Source organism: Neohortaea acidophila, assembly GCF_010093505.1.
Source record: "Neohortaea acidophila strain CBS 113389 unplaced genomic scaffold BDY17scaffold_8, whole genome shotgun sequence".
NCBI classification, from domain to species: Eukaryota; Fungi; Ascomycota; class Dothideomycetes; order Mycosphaerellales; family Teratosphaeriaceae; genus Neohortaea; species Neohortaea acidophila.
The window spans coordinates 83,039-111,028 of record NW_022985517.1 but is presented as its reverse complement, the minus strand read 5'-3'; the positions used below and the strand labels follow the sequence as shown (position 1 = coordinate 111,028).

The 27,990-nt window shown below is 56.6% G+C and overlaps 15 protein-coding genes across 15 annotated transcripts; 5 read left to right on the top strand and 10 right to left on the bottom strand.

Moving 5' to 3' along the window:
* Positions 1–1,496, top strand: BDY17DRAFT_254190 (WD40-repeat-containing domain protein; the record flags this gene model as incomplete). The annotated part of the gene is made up of 3 exons (XM_033731410.1): positions 1–236; positions 299–406; positions 458–1,496. 3 exons carry the CDS (start codon positions 1–3, stop codon positions 1,494–1,496), a joined length of 1,383 nt encoding a protein of 460 aa, XP_033587584.1.
* On the bottom strand, positions 1,296–2,415 carry BDY17DRAFT_300562 (uncharacterized protein). Its single transcript, XM_033734074.1, has one exon. It carries the CDS (start codon positions 2,221–2,223, stop codon positions 1,603–1,605), a length of 621 nt encoding a protein of 206 aa, XP_033587583.1. The 5' UTR covers positions 2,224–2,415; the 3' UTR covers positions 1,296–1,602.
* A 268-nt stretch (positions 2,416–2,683) lies between these two features.
* Positions 2,684–3,319, top strand: BDY17DRAFT_253847 (proteasome component PUP3; the record flags this gene model as incomplete). The annotated part of the gene is made up of 2 exons (XM_033731377.1): positions 2,684–3,012; positions 3,070–3,319. 2 exons carry the CDS (start codon positions 2,684–2,686, stop codon positions 3,317–3,319), a joined length of 579 nt encoding a protein of 192 aa, XP_033587582.1.
* A 344-nt stretch (positions 3,320–3,663) lies between these two features.
* Positions 3,664–5,100, bottom strand: BDY17DRAFT_254391 (ribonuclease H-like domain-containing protein; the record flags this gene model as incomplete). The annotated part of the gene is made up of 2 exons (XM_033731430.1): positions 3,664–4,049; positions 4,110–5,100. 2 exons carry the CDS (start codon positions 5,098–5,100, stop codon positions 3,664–3,666), a joined length of 1,377 nt encoding a protein of 458 aa, XP_033587581.1.
* Positions 5,101–8,681: 3,581 nt separating this feature from the next.
* BDY17DRAFT_180940 (LSM domain-containing protein) lies at positions 8,682–9,460 on the top strand. The gene is made up of 5 exons (XM_033729909.1): positions 8,682–8,899; positions 8,958–8,996; positions 9,056–9,083; positions 9,141–9,204; positions 9,254–9,460. Exons 1-5 carry the CDS (start codon positions 8,818–8,820, stop codon positions 9,287–9,289), a joined length of 249 nt encoding a protein of 82 aa, XP_033587580.1. The 5' UTR covers positions 8,682–8,817; the 3' UTR covers positions 9,290–9,460.
* A 170-nt stretch (positions 9,461–9,630) lies between these two features.
* On the bottom strand, positions 9,631–11,634 carry BDY17DRAFT_325733 (ASST-domain-containing protein; the record flags this gene model as incomplete). Its single annotated transcript, XM_033737400.1, has 2 exons — positions 9,631–10,864; positions 10,919–11,634. 2 exons carry the CDS (start codon positions 11,632–11,634, stop codon positions 9,631–9,633), a joined length of 1,950 nt encoding a protein of 649 aa, XP_033587579.1.
* Positions 11,635–12,447: 813 nt separating this feature from the next.
* BDY17DRAFT_180918 (uncharacterized protein) lies at positions 12,448–14,093 on the bottom strand. The gene is made up of 4 exons (XM_033729908.1): positions 13,744–14,093; positions 13,543–13,679; positions 13,029–13,487; positions 12,448–12,973 (listed from the first exon to the last, which is right to left on the bottom strand). The coding sequence occupies exons 1-4, from the start codon at positions 13,754–13,756 to the stop codon at positions 12,737–12,739; spliced, it is 846 nt and encodes a 281-aa protein (XP_033587578.1). The 5' UTR covers positions 13,757–14,093; the 3' UTR covers positions 12,448–12,736.
* Positions 14,094–14,303: 210 nt separating this feature from the next.
* On the top strand, positions 14,304–16,635 carry BDY17DRAFT_325731 (eukaryotic translation initiation factor eIF2A-domain-containing protein; the record flags this gene model as incomplete). Its single annotated transcript, XM_033737399.1, has 3 exons — positions 14,304–14,373; positions 14,433–16,165; positions 16,219–16,635. 3 exons carry the CDS (start codon positions 14,304–14,306, stop codon positions 16,633–16,635), a joined length of 2,220 nt encoding a protein of 739 aa, XP_033587577.1.
* Positions 16,636–16,718: 83 nt separating this feature from the next.
* On the bottom strand, positions 16,719–17,726 carry BDY17DRAFT_325730 (uncharacterized protein; the record flags this gene model as incomplete). Its single annotated transcript, XM_033737398.1, has 4 exons — positions 16,719–16,798; positions 16,853–16,923; positions 16,982–17,234; positions 17,300–17,726. The coding sequence occupies 4 exons, from the start codon at positions 17,724–17,726 to the stop codon at positions 16,719–16,721; spliced, it is 831 nt and encodes a 276-aa protein (XP_033587576.1).
* A 190-nt stretch (positions 17,727–17,916) lies between these two features.
* On the bottom strand, positions 17,917–18,551 carry BDY17DRAFT_180621 (uncharacterized protein). Its single transcript, XM_033729906.1, has one exon. The coding sequence runs from the start codon at positions 18,440–18,442 to the stop codon at positions 18,032–18,034; it is 411 nt and encodes a 136-aa protein (XP_033587575.1). The 5' UTR covers positions 18,443–18,551; the 3' UTR covers positions 17,917–18,031.
* A 109-nt stretch (positions 18,552–18,660) lies between these two features.
* BDY17DRAFT_254193 (Ribokinase-like protein) lies at positions 18,661–19,899 on the bottom strand (the record flags this gene model as incomplete). Its single annotated transcript, XM_033731411.1, has 2 exons — positions 18,661–19,579; positions 19,643–19,899. The coding sequence occupies 2 exons, from the start codon at positions 19,897–19,899 to the stop codon at positions 18,661–18,663; spliced, it is 1,176 nt and encodes a 391-aa protein (XP_033587574.1).
* Positions 19,900–20,141: 242 nt separating this feature from the next.
* BDY17DRAFT_311804 (NUDIX hydrolase domain-like protein) lies at positions 20,142–20,744 on the bottom strand (the record flags this gene model as incomplete). The annotated part of the gene is made up of 1 exon (XM_033735576.1): positions 20,142–20,744. The coding sequence occupies one exon, from the start codon at positions 20,742–20,744 to the stop codon at positions 20,142–20,144; it is 603 nt and encodes a 200-aa protein (XP_033587573.1).
* Positions 20,745–21,005: 261 nt separating this feature from the next.
* Positions 21,006–22,992, bottom strand: BDY17DRAFT_254512 (amino acid/polyamine transporter I; the record flags this gene model as incomplete). Its single annotated transcript, XM_033731438.1, has 8 exons — positions 21,006–21,769; positions 21,826–21,870; positions 21,934–22,290; positions 22,353–22,404; positions 22,460–22,500; positions 22,562–22,617; positions 22,670–22,717; positions 22,781–22,992. 8 exons carry the CDS (start codon positions 22,990–22,992, stop codon positions 21,006–21,008), a joined length of 1,575 nt encoding a protein of 524 aa, XP_033587572.1.
* A 256-nt stretch (positions 22,993–23,248) lies between these two features.
* Positions 23,249–24,837, bottom strand: BDY17DRAFT_180724 (uncharacterized protein). The gene is made up of 3 exons (XM_033729907.1): positions 24,543–24,837; positions 24,410–24,483; positions 23,249–24,355 (listed from the first exon to the last, which is right to left on the bottom strand). Exons 1-3 carry the CDS (start codon positions 24,675–24,677, stop codon positions 23,506–23,508), a joined length of 1,059 nt encoding a protein of 352 aa, XP_033587571.1. The 5' UTR covers positions 24,678–24,837; the 3' UTR covers positions 23,249–23,505.
* A 611-nt stretch (positions 24,838–25,448) lies between these two features.
* BDY17DRAFT_180603 (uncharacterized protein) lies at positions 25,449–27,989 on the top strand. The gene is made up of 3 exons (XM_033729904.1): positions 25,449–25,560; positions 25,627–26,252; positions 26,311–27,989. Exons 1-3 carry the CDS (start codon positions 25,488–25,490, stop codon positions 27,760–27,762), a joined length of 2,151 nt encoding a protein of 716 aa, XP_033587570.1. The 5' UTR covers positions 25,449–25,487; the 3' UTR covers positions 27,763–27,989.
* The last annotated feature ends 1 nt before the right edge of the window (position 27,990 follows it).

Below are 27,990 nucleotides of genomic sequence, written 5' to 3'. Positions count from 1 at the left end.
ATGAACGCCTACCTCCTTAACCGCCAACTGGGTTCCATCAGTCCTCAAAGCCTTGCCGATGCGCAGAACAATCGCCTGTTGCGCGCGTTGCAGCTCGCGCCAGGCGTCAAATTCGCCTTGTCGGGTGGAAGTCGCGTGAATAATAACGCGCAAGACGTCTCCTCCAACGATGTGGAGAATGACGCGCATTCTGCCGGTGTGAGCAGTCTCGTTGTCGACCCTTTCGAGGGACGATAGTAGGTTGCCTTGTAACCTTAACATGTGTTGGCCGAACATTGATTAACGAGCTGGCTCACAGTCTTCTTTCTGCAGGAGCCGACTCGTCTGTTGCGATATGGGACCTGGAAAGCAATGACTTCGAATCAACGCCTTCGACTCTCAATACACCCACTGGCTACGCTGTAAGGTGTGACAATGCCCTTCCGCCGCTAAGTCGCCACTGACTAACGACTTCCAGAACATCGACAAAAGCAGCACTCGGAATCACCCACATCGGCTTCTACCCCTTCGACTCCCTGGCCTTCCTGACAAGCGGCTACGATCATACGCTCAAACTCTTCTCCTCCGAAACCCTCCAGGCCTCCGCATCTTTCGACCTCGACTCGATCGTCTACTCACATTCCGTCTCCTCCATCGCCTCGCACCTTCTCGTGGCCTGCGCCTCCCAACACCCCGCCGTGCGACTCGTGGACCTCCGGTCAGGAGCAAGCACGCATTCCCTCGCTGGCCATTCTGGCTCCGTCCTCGCCGTGGTTTGGCATCCCAAGGATGAAAATATTCTTGCCAGTGGCGCTACGGACGGCTGTCTTCGCCTCTGGGATGTCCGTCGTAGTGCCAGTAGCCTTGGAGTTCTGGACATGGAGGATAGCATTGGGATTACTGGGTATGATGGGCGCGGCACGGGCGCGAGGCGGAGAGAGCGGGGCAGAGCGCATAATGGCGCGGTCAACGGAATCGCATGGACGGACAATGGGCAGTATCTCGTGTCTGTGGGCCATGACGAAAGGATGCGGGTGTGGGATATGATGACTGGCGCCAATACCCTCGCGAATTTCGGGCCGGGCTTGAAGAATGCGCATACGACTGCTCTGTTTCCGCTCTTGGCGCCGAGTCATCTCTCCCCCGCTGGGCAGGAGGTGGTGTATTACCCCAATCCGCGGGAGGTTCTAAGCTTTGATCTGCATTCCGGAACGTCACTGGGTCGTCTACGCACACCTGGACCGCAAAGCACAGCCATGTCGGGTTTTGGAGCTCGGAATGTAAAGGCGCGCACCACTTCGCTGGCTTGGCGGGCCCATGACATTGAAATGTATTCCGGGCATGGAGACGGAAGCATTAGATGTTGGAAGCCACGGACGTGGGAAGACGCGGAGGTGGAGAAGGAGGAGAAGGAAGAGGATGGTAGCGCGGACAAGGAAGAGGAGAGGAAACGGAAGAGAGAGGAGTTGGACGAGATTGTGCGAGATTTGACCAAGAAGAAGACCACGTTTACGTAGGTAATACTAGTCGGGGTCACTTCCCAGGGGTGAATGTACATCTAGATGTACAATTTACGACTCCGCGCTAAGAACGTTCAAAAAGGCCTCCACAACGATGCAGACCCTATCTCGGCCACTTCTTCCATCCCCGTCCATGCCCTCTCTCCTTCCACAACCGAATCATCTCCGGCATACCCTCCATCGCCTTCCGTCGATCCTCCATCCGCGTCCTCAAACTCCTCTCCCACGTCTTTCCCTTCGCCTTCTTCCCGCTAATGGGCAAAAGCCCGGTGCGCGCCGCGCGCAAAGCCCGCTCCATCCGCTTCTGCTCCCGCACATCGGGGTGTTTGGGCGAAAGCGGCATCAGCGGCAGGACATGATGGGTTTGGGCGAGTTTGAAGAGGTCTGCTTGTCGGCGAAGGGAGTAGTGGGGGGAGTGCCAGTTGCCTGTTCGCGGGTTCTTGAAGGGTAGGAAGGGATTGCGTTTGATTGGGCCGTCGTTTGTAGGCCAGGTGGTTTGTGGGTCGGATGTAGGGACTTCGGTGGAGATGGAGGCGTTGGGGTCGGATGGTGATGTGGTGGATGCCGTTTCGATCGATAAGGATTGTGCGGTGGACGAGGATATTGATGGGATGGCACTTGTTGCTGCGACCACTTGAGGCGGTGGAAAGCGTTTGAAGAAGTTGAGGAGGCGAGGGTGTAGGGATTGCGCCAGGCGGACGTGGGACTCTATTGCAGCCGCCATCTTGAGAGGGAGTCGAGGGGTGATTCGGACAAAGATCACGAGAAAGAGAGAGCGAGCTTTGCAATGCGGTGGATGATCGTGGATGAGGACAAAAGTCGTGGCCAGCTTTGCGGCGAAGGTTCGGGGATGGCGGCTTGGCGGAACGACAGCTTGAGCTGCGCGTCAAGTCGTGCCTGATGAGCACGTCTTCGACCACTCACTCCATCTCTGCCCTCCTCGCTCTCTTCTCCACAATAACACCGTTTCTTGCCCACAACACCTCGACCACGACAACATCTCCGACCATCACGCACCCTCTGCTGTCCTCACACTAGGAAAAAGAGAGGCGCGAAGAGGAAACAAGAACAAACACCCGCAGCCATGTCTTCGCCATTTGCCATCAGTACGTTCACCCCCACGCCAGCAACAGCCATCCCAATACTGACAACATCTCCCAACAGACGGCGGAGCATGCGTAGCAATGGTAGGCAAAGACTGCGTCGCCATCGCCTGTGACCTACGCCTCGGCCTGCAAGCCCTGACCGTCAGCAACGACTTCCCCAAAATCTTCCCCTACGCCCCGCAATGCTATCTCGGCCTGACCGGCCTGGCCACCGACGTCAGCACCGTCTCCGAGCTGCTGCGCTACAAAGTCAACATGTACCGCCTGCGCGAGGAGCGCGACATCAGCCCGCAGACGTTTGCGAATCTCGTCAGCAGTAGTCTGTACGAGCGGCGCTTTGGGCCGTGGTTTGTCAGTCCCGTTGTTGCGGGCATCAATCAGACCACTGGTGTGCCTTTCATCTGCGGGTACGTCAGCACATTAGCTCCTCCTCCCATCCCCTTCTAACCAACGGACGCAAACAGCTTCGACAGCATCGGCTGCATCGACTTCGCCAAAGACTTCATCGTCTCCGGCACCGCCTCGGACCAACTCTTCGGTACCTGCGAAGGCCTGTGGGAGCCCAACCTCGCGCCCGACGAGCTCTTCGAAACCATCTCGCAAGCCCTCCTCAACGCCGTCGATCGAGACGCCCTCTCCGGCTGGGGTGCACACGTCTACATCATCGAGAAGGACAAGGTGACGAAGCGGTTATTGAAGGGCAGGCAAGACTGAGCGCTTGGGGAGCTTGGGGAAGAATTACAACTTTTACAGCGTGCATTCGGTAGCATGGCGTGGTGTTTGAGGCGGCCACATGTATGGACAATTGTATCGAGTGAAACAACTCGCTCCGATTGCCAAATCTGGCCACACACCCTCAGAACGACAGTGATGGCTTTCAGTAGTGAGGAGAAGAGCCGAAATGCCTCATTATAGGTATGTTGACAACCGAAAAGATGCCGATGGCAAACTCCATCGAGCTCTAGAACAAAACTCAAATGCAATCCCAAAACACCGCCGCCATGCTTCATGTTCGTTTCGCGTTCCCTGGAATCCACATCCTGAGATAGACCACGAGCTCACCCCCGAGCTTCCATCCGATCCCAAACCTTCTGATACCTCCATCTCACACTCTTTGGCAGAATCTCCACCACCTCCTGCACCCTCGCGGCGTCAAAAGGGAGATCCTCTAGCTTCAAGGCCTCCAGAACGTAACTGGCGACCGTCTGCGGCATCAGGGGTGGCTCGCGCAATAGATTGGCCACTTGTGCGCAGTTGAGGCTCTGGTGGTGCCACAGGTGCCAGGCGCGGAGACTCGCCGGGTTTGCTTTGAGATGATACTCAACGGGCAAGTCCTGGCGGAAGTTGCTCACCCATGCATCGGCTAGCGCGACTTCTGCGGAAGCTGGTGGGTGGCCCTTCGTGTCTGCTCGAGGCTTTTTGACATCGACTTGGAACTCGGCGTCTCTGCTGAAATGGCCAGGTGCATCCTGAGACGATTGCGGCATGGAGCGCTCGGACCCACTCGAGAGAGCAGAGCTTTGAGACGAATCGAGGTCGAGGGCTTCCTCCAGCTCCTCAAAAGACTCCTCATGCTCCTCCTCATCAATGTCTTCTTCAACCTTCTCGACCTCGTCGCGCACCTCGATTTTTCTCTTAGAAGGCTGAGGGCGAGGAACAGCGACCGTTCCGTCTCCCAGCATAATAGGCTTCTGGTCTTCGTAGAACGCCGGCCTTGTAGGCATGGGCTGCATCTTCTTCCGCTTCGCCTCTAGCGCATGATAAAGACGAAAGCCAGCGTACGCATCGGAAGCAGCATACTCCGTCTGCTCAAGCTGCAACCTCCGAGACCACGCACTGGTCCTGACATCGTCCTTTTTGAGCGGCAAGCCGAGGGTCTTGTGCACTTGATCCGCCAGCTTCCATAGTTTCCGGTTCACCAATTCCGGACTTGTTTCGCTGAATGTCACGAGGCGGTAGAGATGGCTGAGCTCGAACAGGCCTTGCATCTCAACGTCCAGACACTCGCGAAGCCGTTTGGCATCGCCTGCGATGTTGACGCCCGCTTTGACCACCGCACGAGACTCGAGGATCTGGCGAAGGGAGGGTGGCATCAGCTTATCCACAGTGTCGCCTTGAAAGACGGCGACGTGGAAAAGGCAGATTTTGTGCTCTGCCGCAATCTGAATGAGTGAGACATTCTGCTTGATGCCGGCTTTCGTCACGCTCGCCCAAGACTCCCATTCGATGTCGAAGCCGACGACAGGCTCGTCGAGGAACATGCGAGCTCGGCTTTCCGCTTGCTCGTAGTTGATGCAGTAAAAGACCGTCGGCGGTTTACCCTCGGCATTCCTGTAGAGCTTGTAGCTCCAGTAAGCGCCCATCGTGGTAGGTGAAGCTATGATGGCATTTCGGTAGACGTGGATTGGAATCTGATAGGTGAGCGGAGTGAATCGTTCTACATCTTGCGCATGCTTCTCGAAGGGTTCAGTTTCTTCAGCCCCGAGCGACTCCATGCTGGCGGACGGTGAGGACGAATCTCCTTCACTGCCTTGGTCGACAGCTGATGCTCGCTCCGAACTAGAGGCAAGATCAATGCTGTCGGCCCATTCGGACATCTCAGAGTCGTTATTGCTCTCGGGAGGATGTGAGTCGAAAGCTTCCAGCGAACCACTGGCATCACTTGCTCGATCTACATCTGAACTCACAATATGTGAATCAGGATCAGCACGTGTCGCTGGTCCAATTGAAAGTTTGCGCAATGCATCTCTAAGGCCAACAGGCCGAAATGCCAAAGATGAATCAACGGGAGATGTTTCGAGTGGCTCACTGGACTGGCGAGGCTTGGTGATTTCCGGAACGGCGTCATCAGGATCGGCATGCCAGAGCCATCGTGGTGCTTGGGAAGGAACGGAAGGTGTGAACTTCATCGTCTGTCCTGCGGTTGGCGGTGGTACTTGCAGTTCACCTTCGCCGACTTTGTTTGACGCTGGTGACGTTACGCCTTCGTTTTCGCTGACTCTGGTGCTCGCCGCGGATGAATCAGAGCTAGGTGGGTGGATACTGACCGCTGCCGTGCGTGCTCGCCTTCGCCGCGATTTTCGCACTTGATGAGGCGACAAGTCAGGCCCAGTCGCAAGACGCTCAGATTTCGCCTTCATGCTCGCTTTCAGTTTCAGAATCAGCGCATGGTACCTTGCGGCTTGGGTAACGTTGCCTTTGCGCTTGGAAATGATCCACTTTTCCGTGAATTTCGCAAGAAGAAGCTCCTGCACTTCCCTCGTGGCCAGCGCGATTTGTGACCGGATAGATTTCGCCAATTCGACATCCCCCGACGCCTCGGCTTGTATGGCTTCACTCTTGAGCTCCCTGAGCTCGATCTCCTTGGCTTCTTGACTCTCCGGGGAGGATCGCGATAGTCGAGCAGCCTTCAAAGGCCTTGGCCCGATCGACGAAGACTTTGAGAACGCCGGACGCGCCAGTAGTGGTTGTTGAGCGGACGACGGAGGCAATGCCGAAGCTTGTGACTCGTATCGTTGGATGCGTGGCGCTCTCTCGAACGCCGTACCCTGCTGAAACAGCGGTCGTTGCACATCTAGCTGCCTCTGCACATTCCCCGCACGCGCAAGACGACGACCACGCGGTCCTTCGGACGTTCCAATGAGGCCATCCTGACGGTCTTGAATGATCTTCCTGATCTCCTCGTCCCGCGCGGCCCTTGTGCCGGCATCTTCTCGCCCAAGGAGTGTCTCTAGATAAAATCGCTGCTGAACGGTCGATTGAGATTCGCGCAACCCTTTGACGACCTCGGTGACTCGATCCCGAAATTGGTCTCGTTGAGCACGTTCCGCTTCACTGGCCAGTCTTGCACGACCCTGGTCACTATATGCAAGCATGCTGAATGCGTGCGTCGCTCGCTCCACCAAAACCTGCATATTCTCAGACTGCACGAGCACCTCTTTGTCCATATCAGGTGCATGCACCATGTCCTGAGCTGCCGCCAGCCTGGCGTGAGTCGTGGCGAACGGTCGCATCTGTTGGAGCCCTTCTCGTAATCGTTTTAAACGTTGCGCTCCTGATGGTGGGAGATCCCGTGACCCTAATTGCTCATCGATCGCCTTTATTTGGTATGCCAACCATTCAGGCCACAGGCCTCGATAGAGAAGCCTTTGCTGATCATGCCGCGTTGCACCTCCGTCGAACTTGTGAAAGAGTGTCAAACGGCGAGAAGCATGCCCCATGTTTTCCGCGAGAGCACGCTGTCGATGGAGGGCAGCTTGCACCTCTGAAAGCTTGTTGATTTGCTCGAAGAGCGACTCAGAGCGGGCCGAAAGGAGTCGCGCATAGGCCGAATCCAATCCTTCATACTTGACATGAAACCATGAGTGGATGTCTGTACCCTTGTATGAGGCTGCGCGCTTCTTCCACTCTATCGCAGATGCTTCGAGATCCTTCTTCACCTTGATAGCATTCCGATTGGAGTCATTGGTCTCGGTGCTCAGGGGTTCCCAAAGTTTCCTATAGGTTCCGTAGTCTGCACGTTCCCCGGTGGCCCGTCGATGAGCGGCGGAGCCGGGGAGCCCTCCTTTCTGTGCGTCGTCGAATAATGCTTGATATTGAGCGGCGGAAGTATCCCTAGCTTCTCGGCGAGCTTCGGTAATGGTGTCGGAGAGCTTCATCTCCTGTGCCATCAGGCTGTACTCCAGTGCGGCTGCAGCCGCCTCACGTTTCCGAATGCTTTCTCGCTCTTGCTCCATTACCTCTTCGTTGGTACGCCGCTCCCGCTCCAGATGTTGCTCATTCTGGAGCCGCTCCTTCTTCACCGCTTTCTCGTTCTCACGGTGCTCCTCCTTGATCAGGAGTCGCTCTTTTTCCACCTCTTCATCGTCCTTGCGACGTCTACTTTGGAGCATCGCTTCGTTCTCTTGAACGCATTGCTCCCACTTTTCAATCACCGGCCGGATCTCCACTTCACGTCGCGTCCACTCGCTTGTCCTCTGAGCCAGATCGTTTTCTTCGAGCGCCAGCTTAGTTTCCCGCTCTGCCAAGTCGCTACGTCCTGCTGCCAGCTCTCGTTCCCGCTGAGCCAGGGCAGCTCGCTCATCTGCAAAAGCATCTGCGAGAACATCGTTATTTTGCGCGCGTAGCTTTTCCTTCTCCCGAGTGACTTCGCCTCGCGTCTCATCCAGTTCCTCTTGATGTTTCTCCAGCAGCTCCACAACTTCCTCTCCATGCTTCTTCTCAATACTTTCCAAACTCAGTCCATATTCTTGCTGTACAGCTTCGATGGCTGCATTGTGCCCCCGTTCCATTTCACGAACGCTCGCATTGTACTGCTCTTGCTGATATTTCAGAGCCCTGGCGTGGCCGGTTCTCAACGCCTCAAGTTCATCTTCGTGTTGACGGCGCAAGGCTGCCTCGTTGGACTTCGCCTTCTCTTTAGTCTTGTCGTGCTCTTGCCTTTCCTGCTGATACTTTTGCAACAAACTGCCACCTCCACCTTCAACCCCGGGGAATTGGAAAGTATTCAGCGCACCGGTTGATCGCGGTTCTCGTGAGGTGGATGCAGCTGGTTGTTGTGCGGCAGGCGCAGCGGAGGGCTTGGTAGGCGAAGGCTGGGGTGCCGTTTTGTTGCCAAAGGGGGAACGCGTGGCGTAGCCTCTACGGCTATCCACGCCGCCTGCAAACACAATGCCATTGCTGGACTGCCAGGTGTGGTCTTGGAGGGAGCTTCGGGTGGCGTTCTGAAAGATGATGCCTCGAGATTGATCCCATCTTCTATCGATCGGTCGCGTGGATGGGAGACGCAGGGCCGGGTTGAGAGGAGCGGCCTCCATAGTCGATAGAATGCTTGGTGGTGTTCTTCGCCCGCCGGTGCTGCTGCTGCTCTCTGAATGTCGAGGTCGCCTTCGAAGGAGTCTCTGGACGAAAGAGGCGTCCTGAAGACAAGGACGCGGCGCAGACATGCCAGTCCATGTCTCTCCCACAATCCACGGCCTCCTCTAGTGTCGAACAAGCTGGCAACCACCGGCAGTCTGCATCCAAGATGGCGGCGTGTCGTCCAATGGAAATGTCGAAGAGGGTTCAAGCTCCAGGCGGCAAGGCGCCTGCGCCACCCGAACAGCCGCCGTGTGGCTAGTGACCGCAGTGTGGCTGACTGTCCGAATATCAGGAAGAAATCCAGACGGCCACCTCCAACAAACCTCTAGCACACATCCTCCAACCCCTCAACAATGGCGTCGCAGCTTCTTCCCCTCGAGCTGATCGACCGGTGTGTCGGATCTTCCATCTGGGTCATCATGAAAGGCGACAAAGGTCCTCCTCATCCCGGCAGACTCCTCCGCTTCTTCTTCACCTACTGACATCTGCGCAGAGTTCAGCGGCACTCTACTTGGATTCGACGACTTCGTGAGTACGTAAACATCCTCCATGTCCATACCTCTGGACGAGCGCTAACAATGGTGTGTCTAGACATGGTGCTCGAAGACGTGACGGAGTAGTATGTCCCCGCAGACACGGACCGGTTCACTCGCGTACAGCTAATCCAAGATATTAGCGACTATTCGGGCGCGCAAACGAAACTGCCCAAGATCTTACTCAACGGCAACAACATCTGCATGGTCAGTGGCGTTCATTGCGTTCTGTAGAACCGCACTGACTCCATTCTAGCTCATCCCCGGAGGCATGCCAGACGCTGAAGAATGAGCTCATTACAGAGTAGCATGAGCCGTCGCACGTGGACGCAGACTCTAGAAGGCATGGCGACGGGAGCTGCATTCAAATTCTGCGCATCTGCGGAGGGAGGCGCAAGGGCAGCGCTTACTTTGCTGTAACGCCGCGGCACCGCAACGCAGGACGAGAGATGAGGCATGTGCAGTCTCGTCAAACGAGCTTGTGCGGTATCCATAGCCTAGATGCCACGCCTGGTCAAAGAAGCGACACAAACCACCTGCACCGTTCCTCTGATTACATGGCCTCCACTGCGATGATTATAGTTTCAACGTGCTTAGATTTCAGATCGTACAAGCAAAAGGGTATATAACGTCTCACCTCCCCAGACTCCTCTCAGTAGACGGCGTCCCATCCACATCCTCATCGCTGTCATCGTCATGCAATTCAAAAGGCTCCCCGTCGAAATCCAAGGAAGGCCGCAGCCTCCTCTTAGCCTCGACAGCATCCAAAGCCGCCTCGTCAAACTCCGCGACATCATGCAACGCAATCGCGCGATATGCCGGCCCGCCTCGACCCCGCAACCTCGCGGCCCACTGACTCCCCAGGACGCCGCGGCGCATGGCCCACGCGACCGCAAGACAGAACACGCACCCCACCGCCGCGCCGCCGGCGAAAATCGCAAACCAGCTGTGCCCCAGCCAGCCTGCACCCTTGGCCACGGGATTGAGAAGCCACGCATGCTCCGCCGCAACAGCCGCTGCGTCCAGCTCGCTGACATTCACGGTATCGAAAATCTTCGACCGCCCGAACGCCAGCTGCTTCCCGTTGCGGTCTAAAGCCTGCACATGTACGTACTTTGCGTACCCGGTGTACGACAGGGCGGTCTCAAAGCCTGAGCGGGGCTCGTCGGCCAACTCGACGAAGATCGCGCCGGCGACGTCGCTTTTGTAGAGTTTCCATCGTGCTACTTCCGTCGCGCCGTTCCAGCTGACGTGCACGGTAGTGACACATGTGCCGTCGGCGGCGGTCGAGGCGGCGGAGTAGATGTCTGGGGGATAGTCTGGGGCGGCGACGAAAGCGAACTTGAATGCACGATACGAGCCCATGTTGGGCATTTTGGTTTCCAAAGCGGCCTGCATGAGCAATGTGCCGTCCTCGGCGTGCTCAGACTGCAGCGCACGCTCGGACCAGCCGACGAAGGCGTTGCCGTTGGGCAGGGTCTGGTAGTTCCCACGGCGGAAGGCATGGTGGTGGGAGGGATGGTCGTAGCTGGCGATGAGTTCGGCCGTCATGGGCTGCGTGTCTTCGCGGAGGGCGATTTTCAGCGCGCGGCTCCACTTGCTCGTCGCCGGTTGCGGGTCGGCGCCCATGGCGTTGTCCAAGAGGCTGATGATGGTGTGGGTGGCGTTTTGTTCGTGGAAGCGCGCGTGATGCTGGCGGGAGAAGTTGAGGTTGCGCGCCATTTCGAAGTCGCCTCGTGGGCCGCCCAAGCCGTGGAGACGCCAGATGATGGAGCCGTCGTCTTTGGAGATTTTGTAGAGGGTGTCGGAATGGCGGGTGGAGAGGAGATAATTGCCATCGGGGAATTTGTCAATGGCGTTGGAGTGACTGTATGCAGTGTTAGAAGTGGGGCAAGAAGATGTGAGGGGGAGTGGCGCTTACAGGAAGTCCCAGTGCTCCCGACATCTTCGCTCCACCGGGGAGTAGTCCATAGTACTATCCGACAAGGGAATTTTGCCGGTAGCGTCCCATTTGAACAGTACGTCCTGCGTAACGGCATCCCGCTCCTCAAAGCCGGGGAAGACGAGAAAGCACTCGCCATCGTAGCCCAGCTGCTCGAGGGCCATCTCCCTCGACGCGTACGTGATGTTGCGCTGGAGATAGAGGTATTTCCCGCCGTCCTCGACGGTATGAAAGTCATGCATATTGAACACCGAGCCCGAGTCGCCGGTGAAGACGGTCTCGCGCACGCGATAGTGCTTGTCGAGGAGGTATGCTCTGCCTTCCTTGGCGTAAAGCATGGACAACAACTCCTCGCCTTTGACTGGCAAGATCTTGAAATCCATCACGTTGATGTTGTTGAACATGTGCGACCCGCTCCACACCAGCTCGCCGTCTCCATCGTAGATATGGGGGCCGATCCAGGACGCCTCGGGCTGTGTGTTGCCATTTATATCGTACGGCGACACGAACCAGTACCCCGGCGCCAATCTGTCCTTATCGAAGACCTGGACCAGCCATCGCAGAGGCTGGATGTCCGGGCGGGAGAGGTATGTTTGGACGCCAAGGGGCACAGGGGTAGTCGGGGAGGCATGTTGCGCGAAGCAATAGGAGAGGGATGCGAGGGTAACGGAGAAGAGAGGGAGGAGGGGGCGCATGGTCGCGCGCACGCTCTCTGGGAATAAGCAGTGCGCGCAACGCAAATGAAGAGATGCAAGACGTGATCGCCTACCGTGGATTGCGTGGGCAGACAGATACACAGCGCGGGAGCGAAGGGCGGCGTGTCGCCATCTCGACCTCCGTACTTGGCGGAGGAGCTAGGACGGAAAGGGCACAAGCGAGGGCGAGCTGGAGCCTGAGGTTCCATCGATGCCGAGCACCACACAGAACCGATGCACTCTCATCTTCGCCGTCGATTTCGTGCAGAGTCGAGTTGAATGAGATGCGAGGAGACAGACAAAAGTTGGGGGCGGACCTTTCTTTTCTATAAGGAGGCGTTGAGCACCCACTCTGTCATCATTCCTGCCGCTGCCGTTTCAGCGTGGAATGGTGCAGGGACCATCGGTTTGCTGATGTCAGTCTTTGCTGCTCTCTCAATGGCCTTCTCGTACCTCGCATATCCACCTCGCATACACTCCTGCCGCGCGTCGGGCTCTCCATCGTCAACACGTCTCGTAGTGTAAGGCGTCTTTTGTGCCGCATTTACACATGAGCATGTACCAAGGCCACAGGACTCGCGGCCTTGTGTGATGGTGGACTCGGTGCGAGCTCCGTAACAAACAAAACATTCCCCATGAATGTAGAAAAGGAAAAATACCTTACCTTCCGCTCGCACGTTCCGAGGCTAGATATGATCGCTTCGATGCAGATACGTACGAATCATCCGGACGGAAATGAAGGGCACAGGCGCAGCCTATGCATCCTGATCTGCCGTGATCACGTGGCCTGCCTCTATCCTTCAACTACATCTCGAGACACGTACTGCTCCCAATACTGCTCTGACAGAAAACATTGAACCAAGCAATCTGCTCGTAAAGTCATTCGACGCATCCAAGATGCACGTGGGTGGTCTAGATGGCTAGCAATCCACGAGAAATGCCCCTGGCATACATAGCAACCACGCTCCAACGCAGCCGTCTGCGTGATGGGAATTCGCGAGAAAAGGAAACCCGCCTTGAGCACGTTGCCAGTGTGCGTTCATCATCGTCATCACCATCATGCGTACACGACGATGACCCTCCCATGCCTCTCCTTGCCAGGCTATTCGTCCTGCGCGTAGAGGTGTTGCGCGAGTAGCTTGTTCATCGTGAACATGTGCACGCGATCCTGCTTGAAGACGGCCCTCATGGCGTCGTCGCATCGGATCTGTCGCTTGTCGCTGGGGTCTTGTAGGTCGCGCTCCTTGACGTATTCCCAGATCTTCTTCACCGTCTGCGGGCGTGACAGCTGCGCGGCGCCCACGAGTTCGGAGAGGGGTGTGGATAGTGTCATTGGTTTCTGGTGTCACGTGCGTTAGTGTCGAGTGCAGAGACAGTTGAGATGCGTGTCTTACGTGGAATCCTCCCTTTCGCTCCTTCTCCGGCTTGTCCGAGTCGACGTCGCTATCCTCGTCACTACCCACTTTCGCCTTGCTCTTTTTCTTCTTCGGCGTCGCGCCCTTCTTCGCCACGGCCTTTTTCCGGGTTGTACCACCACCGCGCGTGGAACGGGCAGCCTGTGCGTTGAGCTCGGCCTGCATGCGCTTGGCCAACTGCTCGTCGGTCTCGACAGAGTCATGTGCGGTCTTCACCTTCTTCGCCGGCTTCCGTGGCGGTGAATCGGCGACATCGCTCATGTCTTCGCTGTCGGACGCTTTCCGTTTGGGAGGCGAGGCAGAGGGAGAGTCATTGTCCGCGTGGCCGGCGTGGCCATTCGCAGTGGGTGCAGGCTCGGGAACAGCTGCGCTGCTCACGTCTTGCCCGCGCTGGGCAAACTGATCGAAGCGGGCATGGATGAGGTTGTTGATTGCGTCCTGTTGTCCTCCGTCAGCCATGTTGCGGGGGCGGCGGGGTGGTGAGCAATCCTACCTTTTGATGAGAGATGTCATAGTCCACGCGCTCCTGCAGACCCTTGCGTATGCGCTTGGCAGAGACGGTTTCAAGGTCGGAGGATTGGAGGATCGAGTCGATGATGGCGCTGTACGCCGCCTCTTGCTCGGGCGGCACTGCCGAAGGGGGGATGATGTTAGCGCCGCTGCGCCGTGCAGCTGACCGCAGAGGATCACTCACATGTTGCCTCCATGCTGGTTTGGCCTTGTCAGAGTGACTGGGAAGTAAGTGAAGCAGCGGATGTCGGTGCGAAAGGTGTTGCAGAAGCGAGGCCAATGGGCCTGGGGAAGAGGCGGTTTGCGCTACCGGCGGGCTTGCGAGGTCCAGCCACGTCGGCGGTGGGTCAAACGATGCAACGAGGACAGAGATGACTGCTGGCACTCGCTGGCACTTGGATGATGACTCGGATGCCGGGGCAGTGGAAGGGTGACTTGTGAAGGCCTCACTAACCACCCGATCGATCGGCGCGTGACAGTGTGGGTTGCGATCTGCGCCTTCCGTCAATTCTCTCTTTCAGCCCATCAACCCCGTCAGGCTTTCGGCCCATCCCGGGGCGGAAGGTGCAACGGGCTTCCGAAGAAATCTTGGCACCAAATTCGAAGAAATCCACTCTCACCCAACCCGCACCACCACATATCGATCGCGCAGTCATCGCGTCCTGGGGCCACACATCCACTCACTAGGCACCCGCATCGCATCTACTAATCCCAGTCCCCCCTGGGAAGACTGTACACGCCAATATGGCGCCCTCATTTGAACAACTCGATCCGGAGGACGACTACGATGGCGAAGAAGAAATCGACTTTTCAGGTATGCTCATGTTGCCTCACGCGCCGCGCCCATCATCCCCATCTAACCTCACTCTTCAGACCTCCGCGAGCAATATGAAGTACGAATGGAAGAAGGCCTCGACACCTTCATCGTCATCGATGGCCTGCCCAAAGTCACCCCCTCGCAAAAGGACAAGCTCGTCAAGTTCTTGCTGCGCAAACTCACCTCCGTCGGCCGCACCAAAGAGGAGAATGTTTTCATGCCCATGAACGAAGCTGGTGAGGAGAGCGAAGGCTTTGCATTCGTCGAGTACGAAAGCCCTGCCCAAGCAGCTGCCGCCGTCAAAGCGCTCCACGGCACCGCACTCGACAAGCGCCACACCATCGCCGTCAACAAACTCACCGATATCGAACGGTATGGTCGGGAGGGCCGCATAGAAGAGACATACAATCCCCCACAAATTGCCGCCTTTGAGGAGAAGGAGCATTTGCGCTGGTGGCTGGGCGACGCTGAGGGTCGAGATCAATTTGTCATGTACCGTGGCGATAACGTCGGTGTCTTCTGGAACGAGAGTGCTGGCGCCCCCGAGCAGGTGGTGGATCGAATGCACTGGACGGAATCGTTCGTCCAGTGGAGTCCCAAGGGAACATACCTCACCTCCATGCACACCCAGGGTGTGCAACTATGGGGTGGCCCGAATTGGAGCCGACACAAACGATTCATGCACCCCGGCGTCAATCTTGTCGACTTCTCTCCTGATGAGCGCTTCATCACTACGTGGAGCCACCGACCGATGGAAGTCGAGGAGGGCAACCCCGTGCTCAGCCTGGAAGAAGATGGAAAGAACTACATTATCTGGGATGTCGCCACCGCCAAACCTATCCGCTCCTTCGTCACACTCGATCTGCCCGGCCCCACACAGGATGAAGAGGGTAACCCAATCAAGAAGAAGATCCAATGGCCCGCATTCAAATGGTCTTCCGACGCAAAGTACGTGGCACGCATGACTCAAGGCCAGGGCATCAGCGTGTACGAGCTACCCCGCATGAACTTGATGGACAAGCAGAGCATCAAGATCGAGGGGGTCATGGACTTTGAGTGGTGTCCTGCCCCGCCCCAGCGAGACAACATCCGGGAGTACGAGCAGCTCTTGTGCTACTGGACGCCGGAGATGGGCTCCAACCCTGCAAAGGTCGGCCTGATGTCCATCCCAACTAAGAACATTGTTCGCACGCGGAACCTCTTCAACGTCTCCGACGCCAAACTCCATTGGCAGTCCGAGTCGGCGTTTGTTTGCGTCAAGGTCGATCGGCACAGCAAGAGCAAGAAGACCACCGGGACGAATCTCGAAATCTTCCGGGTACGAGAGAAGGGTGTGCCGGTGGAGGTGGTGGACAACATCCCCAACACCGTCATCAACTTTGCTTGGGAACCCAAAGGCGATCGATTCATCCTCATCACCGCCGGCGAAGTCACGCAAGGCGTTGCCGTGCCGCCCAAGACTTCCGTCTCCTTCTACTGTCCCGAGAAGGTCAAGGGCAATGCCGTGGGCAACTTCAAGCTCATCCGAACGGTCGACAAGAAAAATAACAACGCCATCCACTGGTCTCCGGCCGGGCGATTCGTCGTCGTGGCCACCGTGCTCAACCAGCAAAGCTTCGACCTCGACTTCTGGGACTTTGACTTTGAGGGCGAGAGGGATGAGAAGGACAAGGACTTGACTGCCAACCTGCAGTTGATGGGCACGGCAGACCACTACGGTGTCACGGACATTGACTGGGACCCCAGCGGCAGATTCGTCGCGACGAGCGCGAGTGTGTGGAAGCACCGAGTAAGTCGTTGCTACTTTCATCCCTGTCGGACCATACTAACGCGCATTCGCAGATGGAAAACGGATACCACCTGTACAACTTCTCCGGCACACTGCTTCGCGAGGAGCCCATCGAGGCCTTTAAGCAATGGTCATGGCGCCCACGCCCGGAGCGCTTGCTTTCCAAGGAGGAGATGAAGAATGTGCGCAAGAACCTGCGCGAGTACAGCCGGCAGTTTGAGGAGATTGATCAGGCGAAGAAGTCGTCGGCCAACAAGGCTGTTGTGGAAGAGCGGCGGAGGCAGTTGGAGGAGTGGCTGGCGTGGCGCGAGAGGACGCAAGCCGATTTGCTTGAGGAGAGGAGGGAGCTGGGGCTGCCGGACTTGAGCGAGGAGCGGGAGGCGCTGGTTGTGGATGAGGCGGAAGGAGAGAAGGTAGTGGAAGAGATGTTCGAGGAGATTTTGGAGGAGCATGAAGAGGTGGTGGAGTGAGGAGAAGTGTGGTCATAAAGTGTTGAAGCCATGCATAAGGTACGCAGCTTTTTGCGATCGTCCATCTTTCATCCTGCCACCGCTCAGATCTTGACTCCGTCCACGAGGATCTCCACGCCTTCTTTGTTGTAGAAACTGACCAACCCTTCCACCCCGGAGCTTTCTAGGGGGCGCATTAGTCCAAGACTCGAGTAGAATGAGGAAGAGAGCGACTCACCATGTGTCGGGAAGGGGTAATACCACACGACATTCTCCTGCCGTTTCCCATTGACGTTCAAATGGAAGTACCTGCTCAGCACATCAGCCACCAACCCTGTCAACGAATCCAGGATACGAAAGCACATACGCAGCCTCGCCCTTATAAGGACACTCCGTGCGCCGCTCACTCTTCTCCACCATGCCCCAGTCGAGAATACTCGTGGCCGGCAGGTAGTAGGCGGGGTTGAGGTACGTCTCGCTCAGCAGCACGGCGACCTGCGACTCGGCGACTTTGGTGCCGGCGATGGTGACGACGACGTGCGCCGCGATGGGCGTCGTGTCGATGCGTTTGTACACGTTTTTGAGGCCGCGGAAGATGGCGCCGTTTTCGAACCAGGCGTCTGCACATTGCGGTCAGTTGGAGGGATACTTTCAACATATGAAGTTAGGAGGAGCATTGTCGTACCCATTTCCTTTGGCTCAAAGCGAATAAAGTCCTTGAAGGGGCCTTGCGTAAAGCGAGCCCAGGTCGTGCTGCGATCGCCAATGCTCAACTTCTCCACCGCCGCGGCCCAGGCGTCCGCGCCTTTGCCTTGCAACGTCTCGATCGTCTCGAGGCGAACGGCATCTTTGCTGGCGCCGTTCGATCCGTTCTTCGCCGCGCCGTCGTTACCTTGACCTTTAATGCTCGGGTGCAGCGATTCCACGGGCACGTAGTACCGGCCGTAGCTGCTGGCTGGATCCTCCCAGACCAAGACGGGTTTGGCGGCTAGGGTTGTTGCGACGATGTATGTTCCGGCGAAGGCGAGGGTGAGGTGTTTGGTGGCGACCATTTGGCGTTGGTGGCCTTTGGTGAGGAGCTCGGCGAGCGCGGCCTTGTCGAAGGTGGACATTTTGCTGTGTTTGACGGGATGGAGAAGCGGGGTGAGTTGTTGAAGACGCAATGTTGCTTTTGCCGTTGCGAGCATTCGAGTTAGATACTCGAAACCTCGTGGGGCATGCTGACAGACGTGTTGTATTTAAGCTCCAAATCAATGGCATGAGCTCGGAAAGATGATTACCAATGCGATCGTCAGCTTCCCCGTGGACGGCGAGATCAGGAAAGGACTTGCTTCCGAATGCAGACATCCTTCAGCGAGACGGTCGGCTGAAGTACAGGTACAATTACGGACTGTTCAGCTGCTCGGAGAACTGCTCTTTACAACTCGTCAAGCACGCCGTCCATGACGGAGTAGTCGCCTTCAAACCACACCGTACGTATCGTCCACGTCTGGAACTTCCACAGCCCGTCTTCCGCACCCTTCACCATCTCAACCTTATGTCTGGAACCTCCCACGAGTCTCCTGTTGCTTTGCGACCTGCCAGTCCCCGACGGATAGTGCAACGCCAGCGTATTCCCCGTCAAAGTCGCAGTATTAGCCGCATCGTCCTCGACATCAATGCGGATGTTCGTGACGAAGTGAGTGGAATCCAACGGTCCGACAACGCCGAGAGCGTGGGCTCGCACGGCTTCGATGCCCTGCCGTGTCTGCCCGTTGAAGTCCTGTGTCACGTCGGACATCATGGCTGAGTTGAAGAGGGCGCTGTCGTTCTCGTCCAGGGCGGACATGAGGCGGTAGAAGGCGTCGGCGATGGCTTCTCGCGGTGTCAGGCCGCGGAGTTGGATGGCGAGAGACAGGGTGGGGGACGTTTGGTAGGTAACAAGGGGTTTAAGGTGTCTATACACTCTAACTGTGAACAAATTGACGCCTCGATTTTATATTCCAATCACATTCGAAGCTGTAAGTGTTGGTGTGCTCGAGGAAATGGAGCGAGACGGACTCGCCCTCACTCAGCCTTACTCATCACACCATCCAAAGCATCGCGCAACCCAGACACCAACTTATCCAGTCCAGCAAACCCATCTTGCAAGATCTTGCGTCCTGCGAGACCATTTGCAAAGTCCAGCGTGTCTTTCAATGACCATTTGCCGTTTCTCCTTTCTTGTCGTCCATCCCTACATAATATCCCAAACAGCACGCCGGCGATGAAGGTATCGCCGGCACCTGTCGAGTCAACAATCGCGCGGTCGTCAACAATATACGCCGGACTGCAGACCAGTTTCTCATCGGGTGGTTGAGACGCGTTGGCGTTGTTCGAAGGCGGATTCGTATACTTCCAACTCCGTGCTGTTGCGCCGTGCTCACCCCAAGGACAAATCAGCGTCTTTTGCGGTGCGGGTTCGCATTCCTTCATATGTGAAAGATGGCGAGACTGCTGTTTCAGACAGTCCTCGGCGCTTGTATATCCTTGTCCACGAGCCCAGGCTTTGGAGTAGAAGACGACGTCGGCTTCATACGCAAGCTCCTGGAGTCCTTCTCTGCCGGGTTTCTCGAGCTCCACGGAGACGACGAGCTCGTGTGGAGGCACGGTCATGTCGGAAGGAGCATTGAAGAAGCCGTGAGAGCGTAAGTAGCGGATGCATTGGAGAGTAGTCTGAGGAATGCGGCCCTCGAAGTGAAACCACACTGTCTGTCGTTGTTTTGCTGCTGGTCCAGTTGCTTCTGCCGTTCGTAGAATCCCATCGACTGCCGACACGAATTCATCGAATGTCATCTCTTCCAGTGCATTGTGGTTGAGGATCGTGCGGGAAGATGTCGCCTGGCTGGCGATGATGTACGATGAAACCGCCTCTGAAGACTCCTCGCGGTATATGCAGTGTGAAAGGTCGACACGGCTACGTTGTTGCAGTTGATCAGACGCATTGCTACGCTTAGTTGTATCATTCTGCTTCGAAATGTTGGGCAAGTCGAAGGACGAGATCATCAACGAAGTGTCGGCAGATGCTTTGGCAGGAAGAGTCGCGATCAAGTAGAGTGGGGCATCAGACTCGCTATTCGATTTGTCCTGACCGTCGTTCTTTCCATGGTCGCTCTCGATGAGCTGCTGCAACACTTCCAGTGTATTGGGTGTGTTGCCGCCCCTGCGTCTCCGGAAGGACAGTGCCCTCAGCTTCGAGTCCTCTTCCGGGTAGTGAGGCATCGTCAATATCGTGTCGATGGCACAGGCGCCGACGCAGACCAGCATTGTGCCGGCCATCGTGGTTGAGCTGCGACTGGCGCGTGGACATGATGGTGTTGGGTTTTTACAAAGTGATGTGCCGATGAAGATGGACATAGGGTGGCCAGATGTGGCTCAGCACTCTGCCCCGCCGGCTCCGAATCCCAAGACGAGCCATGGGTATATGTGATGGGTATAGAATGTAGCCTTGCAATGGGGAGTGTTGGACATGCTGCGTCCATCTCTGCAGTCGTAGGCCTTAGGTTGCATCATAACGCACCACTGCGCTTCCTCCTCATCCGAAAGGCCTCCAAAATGAGAGCAACGACCGTGTCCTTGGTGATAGTCAATCCTCTCTCCCCACTCCTCTGCCCTCGAATCTCCTCCTCTGTCGCCCAAAAGTAATCCTGATGCTCATTCGGATCAAGCACAACCCTCTCCGCCCCTTGCACCTCCACCAAAAACGTAAAGCGACACCACGTCTTCGTCCGGTCCCGACTGCGGTACAAATCGCCCACATTGCGATCCGGCCCCGTGCACACGACATCGACGAAGCGCCGCGCAACCATCCCCGCCTCCTCCCAGAGTTCCCTCGCGGCGGCGTGGAGGATGGTGGTGTCGTCGGAGTCGACTGCGCCCCCGGGCATTTCCCACTTGTGCGGCAGCGAGTCGTGCGCCGCGCGTTGGATTATGAGCACTTTGCCCTCGCGGTTGAAGACGGCGCACGCTGTTGCTATCCCGTCCCATTGCTGGCCTTGGTTGCGGTGCGTGGCGTGCCAGTCTTTGAGGGGGCGATGCCATTCTCGTACGGCTTCGTCGATGGTGAAGGAGCCCAGGTCGGGGCGGGCTGATGAGTCCCCGTGAGATGCCATTCTTGGCTGTTGGGACTTGGGTCTTTGAGCCCAGTTTAGTGTTGCATTGTTTGGAGAGTAGCCATGTCTGCAAGTGGAGTGGGTGATTGTCTGCAATGTTGAGGTGATGGAGATCGGAGTCAGACAAGTGTGGCGCAGTGAGGATTCACATGCGCTATTTCAAACTTCTTGTGATTCAGAATATTACACGTCAGACAAGCAAGAGTCTCGAAGATAAAATCGATACCAGGCCCGTTATCAAGGCCATAGTGGAACGACTATCTACAAATCTTTCGCCAAACGCGCCACAGGCGGCACGTAACTGTTCCGCGCATACGCAACATAGTAAACGCCCGCAATGGACGCAACCCCAACATACACCGCCACCGCCCAGTTCATATTCGTCGTCGTCACAGGGATGAAAATGGGGAAAAAGGCAAAGACGGAAGCGACAATCAAGTACGCCAGGCCGACGACATTGCACAAAAAGCCGAACTTCCTGCCCGCGCTCCAGCGGCGGTAGATGAAGGGCTCGCCTCGCACGCGCTTGAGCAGGAGACATCCCAGGGATACCAGGTAGGAGGTGAGCAAAGCTACGATGCCGATGGACAAGATGGCGTTGAAAGCCGTGTCGCTGCCGAGGTTGATCAGGACCAGTAGAGAGGTGAAGATGCACGAGAAAGCGATGGCGTTGAGCGGCAGGTCCCAGCCTGGTTTCACATATCGCCAGACGCCGGAAAAGGGAAGGCCGCCGTCCCGCGCAAAGGCAAACATTTGCCGAGAGGCGGTGGCGACGTTGCTGATGGCGCTGCAGAATGTGAGGATGAGGATGATGCATGTCATGACGGAAGTGCCGGCATGGGATTGCGTGGCGTTGTAGAAGGTGCCGATGAAGGCGAAGTTGTACTTTGGGGCTGCGGCGGCTTCGATGGAGCCTAGTGTGTAGGCAAAGGTCACGATCATGATAAAGCCTGTGATGCCGTTGAGAAGGAGTGTCGAGATCATGGCCCATGGGAGGACCCGGGATGCGTCTCGAACTTCCTCGGCTGGGGAGTTTATCAGTACAAGCATGAAAGAAAAGATGAAAGGAGGACTGCTGTACCCATGTGAACTGCCGAGTCTGGACCAAGGAGAGCATAAAGCGGGCCTACAACCAGCGCAGTCAGAGCGTGCATCATCAACCGACGATCTTGTTCATCCATCAACATACCCAGCTGCCCAATCAAGGCGGCAGCACCGACTGACTGCCACCCGGAAATGACTTTGAAATCCAGCCACACCTCAGCACTGGTATGCCGAGGCGCAAAGACCCATAAGGGCACGAGAATGGCGAAGAAACCACAGATGTGGAGGACCAGCAGCACCACCTCGATCTTGGGAAGCTGCCGGGCGAACAAGGTGTTGAAAACGGCGCAAAGTAGGACCACTGCGAAGGTAATGAGGACAGAGTGCCACGGTTTCGGGACGTATGTTGCGTTGTTCAGAATGGCCAGGCCTTGGATTTCCAGGGCCACGGTGAAGCACTGTCCTGCAATGCCGGCCTGCCATCCCAGTACACAGAACCATCCTATACAGGCCGAGTGTCAAAGTCTGATCTTGATGTTATGATCGCAGCCGAGTCGCACTTACCGACTAAGTAGCTGAGTAACTTCTGCGATGACCTGGGCGCAAATTCCGACACCTAAGTCGACATCAGCATGATTTGACGGTCTACTCTCGTCGTTGCGAATTCCTACCCAGTGGTATTGACCTCCGCTCGTCGGCGCCATGGAGGCCACTGGTTCCCATTAGCATCATCATTGTCTTCGAAATCTATCCAAGGGCGCCGCGTAACCTACTCTCGGCCATGGTAACAATGGCGGCTCCAAGACCAATGAAAGTAACCAGGTACATCCTTTTGGTTTCGTCAGCGAGACATCAGCGATAGAAACATGGCCGCCACATACCACACCATCGTCGGAAGCCCTCCATTAGGGACGGCATAGCTGATAGCCCTGGGAGGAATTTCTCTCAGCAACGCGTTGAACGACATTCATTGGGTCGACAACTCAACTCACGAAAACACTCCCTCCCAGGTGATCATGAGCACAGCAGCAAATCCAAAAATCGGCACGAAGCTAAAATTGCGTCGCAGCTCTTGCATCTTCCCCATGCGATACATGTCTCGTCGGTCACCGGCCGTGCCCGCTTTCTCGGGCGGCAGACTCGTTTCCTCGAAGGTCTCAACGGCGAGAACCGTTTTCTTGTCTTCGCCATTTTCGTTGCCCATGGTGGCGGATGTTTCGAGCGGGGTTGAGGCTTCGAGGGATGTGTGTGGGTAAGTACTGTGCTGGGGTTCGAGATGCCGCCGAGCTCAGGAATATGTACAATGGTGACAAAGGGTTGAGATAGGGCGGATGTCACCTAACTTATACGCAGTTTCGCCGACGTTGCATTGCGGCGGCATCCTGGTTTGCGCAACGTGCAAAGGTTGTATTATTTCCGAGAGATGATCGTCGCACCGTGAGCTGCAACGAAAGATAGGGCTGAGGGGGGCTGGCGGGTCGCCGGCCTATGAGCTTCGCCGGGTCCGGCACTCTCCATGCCGCCCGCTTCTGCACCTTCTAGCGGGCATGTATAGCCTGTTCTGCAAGGGCGTGAACCCTCATTATCAAGCCGATATCTGTCGATCAACGACACCGCTTTCCAACACCGGATTGCGAAATTCCTAATGGGATGCCAGCTTCCGGGAATAATACCTGTATGTCGTGAGCTCCAATGCCGAGTCATTAATTCACGAATATCAAACGGCTCCGCCCGACATTAGCATGTCAAGGACCGCAACCATGACAGTGCAACACGGGAACTGCATCACCTCCAGTTCCGTTTTGAACCAGCTCAAAGCGTGCATGTTTTCACCGCCGCGCGCACTGGGCGCACTGTGCCGGCCCTGGCTGATGCGCGCCCACACCACCAAAGCGGCGTGGAAGGTCACAATTGGGAACCAAGTAGGACAGGCTGTGGCGGGGTCTGATCCCCGCTTCGCCACGAAATGAAGCACACTCCAGGCATGGTCGACCGATTCCTGACGCATGACATTCTGCCTGCCCCAGGCGTATAGGCTGGCGAGCCCGGGGGCACCGAGGGTAGCGTCGTGCGCCACGCGGCAAAGACTCGTCACACCCTTGCAGGAGATGTACAACCGAGTGTATTGGTACAGAGCTTGCAGGTCGCTGGTCAATGAGTCCCCATATACTGCATCGTACCGGTCCAGTGCTCTCCACAGTTGCTCCTCCATGCGATCGAGCTCTTCGCGCGCAGACAGAGGGGTGAAGGGGTTGTGTTGATACACTTCCGCCGCGGTTGCGTCCATGAAGTCACGATCTGTCCCGAGAGATCTGCGCATAGTGATGGCGTCGGACAGAATGGCCATGATCAAGAGGAAGCCTTGATCTCGAAGTACTCTGTCCTCGGGACGGGGGTCGGGAGGCGTGGGCTTCCAGGTTTCATTGCATAACTCGCGATACATTTTTTGAAATGGAACGGAAGAGAACGGACCGGTCGAGGAGATTTCGGAGGCCGAGAATGTGGTAGGATGATCGGTGTGGAGGGCCAAGAGAATGTCCCACAACCACAAAGACCACAGCATCGAACTACCTTACGGTCAGCACAATCCAAGTAAGGAGGTTTGCATGTTCCAAACCGACCTATAATGTGACACTTGCTGCGACCGTGGGCCGTCCAGATCCTCGGCATCCAGTAGTCTCATACGGCGGCTCATCTGTTGCGACTACGCATTAGTCAGGGTCGACCAAGTGCCACGACGAGAAAGTAGCGTACAGTGAGAGAGGAGGACAAGAGATATAGCGCTCTTGTCTGAAATGAGGGGTTGTTCGAGAGGATACCATAGGGAATGAGGAGGACGACCTCACGCGTGTTAGTGTGTTGCAGCGTATGGGTGCAGGGATGTGTCATACCGCCATCACCAGCTCCACTGAACGAGCGAAAGGGTTATAGACCTCTAGCATGACGATCCACAAGCTGGTGCCGGCGGCGAATAGATTGTCGGCTTCAGACGTGTCCGGCCCGCGTCGAGTGGCCGCCAGACACGCCGCGCCGTAACGGAGAGGAGCGCAAGCCTCCGCGGAGCTGGCATCGAGCGGGAAGTGGTAAGAGAGAGCGTAATGGAGACATCCTGCGTTGATGTCTCGCCATAGTCGATCCAGTGCATCGGGTTGCTGCAGCAATGGGAAGTGCTGGAGGGTAGCGAGAGGGAATGTGTAGTTGTGGTGAGAATGCCATTGCTGCCATTGTCAGATGCGAGGTTTCTGGGAGAAGAAAGGGGGTGTGGACTGCACCAGATCCCTCAGACTCGCGCGGAGAGGCCACTCTGGGTTGGCATTCACATCCTCACTCTCGAGCAGGGCGTCCTTGAAGTTCGACAGCATCTTCGCGTCGGGACGTTCGTTTGCCAACGCCACGTCGCTCTGCCCCGGAACGTGCTCACCCGGCCATTTCTGGGCACGGATGTTGGATGGATCCGCCATCACAGATCCTCCATTCTCGGCCATGTGGCCGTTCATCCTTGTCAGACCGTGTGCCTTAGCCGCACATGCCATCATCAAGCCAGCGACGGGCGTGGAAGAAATAGCCGGTGTGGGGCGGAAGGTGGAAGTGGGGCGGGGGCGGGGTGGGGGTGGAGGGCCAGGCTTCACTGCACCACTCCGCACTCCACTTCTTCCATCACCACACGATCCGGGGGTGTCTCGACACCCACGCCCTTATATGCCCGCCCAATGCCCTCAGTGCGGGCGTTCGTTCGCTCGCACAGAGCACCTAATCCGACATCAACGCATTCGTGAGTATAGTCACGCGCAGTGCTCTTTCTCGTCGTGTACTTCAGGCTGAACGCAAACCCCACCAGATTCCGGCGAACGCCCGTTCCCGTGTCCACAATGTCAGGCAGCATTCCAGAGGCCCGACGTGCTGGCTCGGCATATCGACAGGGTCCATGCGCCAGCGTCTGCCGGGCCGCCCAGGGACGGCGAGCGAGAACGCTCCCGGCTGGCATGCGACCAATGCCGCAAGCGCAAGCTCAGATGCAACGATGAGAGGCCGTGTGAGCCTTGTCTCCTGAAGGGTTTCACCTGCTCTATGTCTAGTACCAGCCGTCCCACGGGCAGACCTAGGAACTCTGCTTCAACCCCTCACCCCCGCACGACTCTGATGGATCCGACCACCACTGTCGCGAAGCCAAGCCCAGACCCGAGGTCTCACTCCACGCCGATGCAGCCAACTCCCCCGTCAGGGCCCCGTGAGACTCCAGTATCCCTCAGCGTTGCAGGATCTGCCGGATTCGGTGCGCAAAATGAATCGGCACCTCCGAGAGAAAGCGTGGCCTGGCCGAATCCCGTTCATCTCCTTATCCCAAGTGCGGCTGGCTCAACGATTCTTCCACCCACACCTTTTGGAACGGACGCCAGCACCGACGGCATGCAGTATGAAACTCCCGCTCCCAAGGACTTCCTCGATGATTTCGTATCTCTCACGGTAAGCTTACTATCGCCATGGGCAGCCCACGAATTCATAGCTAAACGCCATCTCTCAGGACTTTTTCACATTTTTCGACGACCCAGTAGATCTCTACGACGTAGGTTCATTCGCATTTCAGCAGCCTCACTCGATGAACATCGACTTCGATCCCGCCATGCTCAATGGCATCGAACTTCTGAAAAAGGAGGTGCCTTGGCGTCCACGAGCATCCCTTGATGCTCCAGATTGGTCATGGCACTCGGCACGACCACAACTCCACATGTATGATGACGAGATGATCAACGCCTTGCTCAAAGTCGCCAAGACCCACCTATCATCCACCTTTGCCCTTTTCGCGGACTTTCAGGCAACACATGTCACTCGGGTTGAGCTGTGCTTGGCTATGGCCGCTGTGGGCGCTCTCTATTGCACTATCCCCGACAGCAATAGAGTTGCAAAAATGTTATACAACGACGCTAGACGCATCCTCTTGGAACAGTACATCCAGCACACTGATACCTCCTTTGAACAGTCTTTGAGCTTCGCGCAGACGTTTGTCTTGCTAGAGCTCTGGGGCTTTTGCAGTGGGGACAAAAGGGCGTTTGAGTTTATCGAAGTCTTTCATGGCAGCAAGCTCCACACAATCACATGCTGTATGGATACACTGCCACGCGTCGAAAGCCAGCTTCGCGAGCATGGTAGGCTTCGACTACTCATGGAGGCCGCCAACATCCTCGATAGCTATCGAGTGCTTTTGCTGCAATTGCCTCCGTCCTTCTTGATGGAGATTATCAGCCGTCGGCGGCCCAATCGAGGCCAGCACACACTGTCCGCCGATGGCATCCTCCCGCCAAGCTCAGGCGGGCTTACCGATCGACCGCCAACAGGAGGGATACACCAGCTTACCGAAACGATTCGCTTCACATGGATGGTACGGTCATGGGATGCCGACGGCGCATCAAAGCCGCTGCTCTGGAAGAAGGAGTTTGTGGAGCTCGAACTACACCGATGGCTTCGAGCCAACACCGCCCATCCCGACCCTGCCTGCAAAAATGCGCCTACCCAGATGCTGCTATTCCACCTTGCGCAAATCATCCTACACGCCGACGTGCACACTCTCCACCGTCAGGCCTTGACAGCAGCGCAGCACGCGAGCGGATCGAAGCAAGGCATTGCCCACGGCGCAAAGGCACGAAAGATTATCGAGAATCGCCTCTTCACCGTGGCCCTCTGGCATGCACGAGCCATTCTTCACCTTGCGCAAACCATCATGAGCGCAGCACAGGACCATCCAAAGCGCTTCGTAGACGTCCACGCGGTGCCCACGCAGCCTCCGCATCTGCCTTTCTGCATCTACTTCGCCACGTTGATCGTGTGGTTCCACGATATACGCCATGCTCGGGATGAACAACGGACTGCGGACGATACCATTCGCTCTAGTTCGAAACTGCTGCTAACACTGAAAGCCTCCGTTTCGGAGGCTTTGAATTCCATCCTAACTGAGCTTTTGTGGACGTATTCTGCGTAGGGAGAAGACATGGTGATGCAGGAACCTGCTTCATCGTTGTATACTCTGGTGGAGAGTGACAAGCCGAGGATGCAGCATCGACACTGACTCGATTTTGATACCCAAGTAGCGTTTGTTTCTTGCACTGACATGCAAGAATACATTGACAGTCTCTCCAACTGTTCATTAGATACATCGCATATCGTCTATAACACCCGAGCACGAGGTAGCAGTTTGATGCGGCTCGGC

Excerpts from the sequence above, each read along its gene's own strand:
- BDY17DRAFT_300562 (XM_033734074.1), bottom strand. The coding sequence starts at position 2,223 with ATGGCGGCTGCAATAGAGTCCCACGTCCGCCTGGCGCAATCCCTACAC.
- BDY17DRAFT_180940 (XM_033729909.1), top strand. The coding sequence starts at position 8,818 with ATGGCGTCGCAGCTTCTTCCCCTCGAGCTGATCGACCGGTGTGTCGGA. Across the intron at positions 8,900-8,957 it reads CATCATGAAAGGCGACAAAG|AGTTCAGCGGCACTCTACTT; the intron begins GTCCTCCTCATC and ends ACATCTGCGCAG. Across the intron at positions 8,997-9,055 it reads TGGATTCGACGACTTCGTGA|ACATGGTGCTCGAAGACGTG; the intron begins GTACGTAAACAT and ends TGGTGTGTCTAG.
- BDY17DRAFT_180918 (XM_033729908.1), bottom strand. Across the intron at positions 13,488-13,542 it reads ATGACATCTCTCATCAAAAG|GACGCAATCAACAACCTCAT; the intron begins GTAGGATTGCTC and ends GGAGGACAACAG. Across the intron at positions 12,974-13,028 it reads AGCGAAAGGGAGGATTCCAC|AAACCAATGACACTATCCAC; the intron begins GTAAGACACGCA and ends ACGTGACACCAG.
- BDY17DRAFT_180621 (XM_033729906.1), bottom strand. The coding sequence starts at position 18,442 with ATGTCCGCCCTGGACGAGAACGACAGCGCCCTCTTCAACTCAGCCATG.
- BDY17DRAFT_180724 (XM_033729907.1), bottom strand. The coding sequence starts at position 24,677 with ATGACACATCCCTGCACCCATACGCTGCAACACACTAACACGCGTGAG. Across the intron at positions 24,484-24,542 it reads TCTTGTCCTCCTCTCTCACT|ATGAGCCGCCGTATGAGACT; the intron begins GTACGCTACTTT and ends TAGTCGCAACAG. Across the intron at positions 24,356-24,409 it reads CAGCAAGTGTCACATTATAG|TTCGATGCTGTGGTCTTTGT; the intron begins GTCGGTTTGGAA and ends ACCGTAAGGTAG.
- BDY17DRAFT_180603 (XM_033729904.1), top strand. The coding sequence starts at position 25,488 with ATGCCCGCCCAATGCCCTCAGTGCGGGCGTTCGTTCGCTCGCACAGAG. Across the intron at positions 25,561-25,626 it reads AATCCGACATCAACGCATTC|ATTCCGGCGAACGCCCGTTC; the intron begins GTGAGTATAGTC and ends AAACCCCACCAG. Across the intron at positions 26,253-26,310 it reads ATGATTTCGTATCTCTCACG|GACTTTTTCACATTTTTCGA; the intron begins GTAAGCTTACTA and ends GCCATCTCTCAG.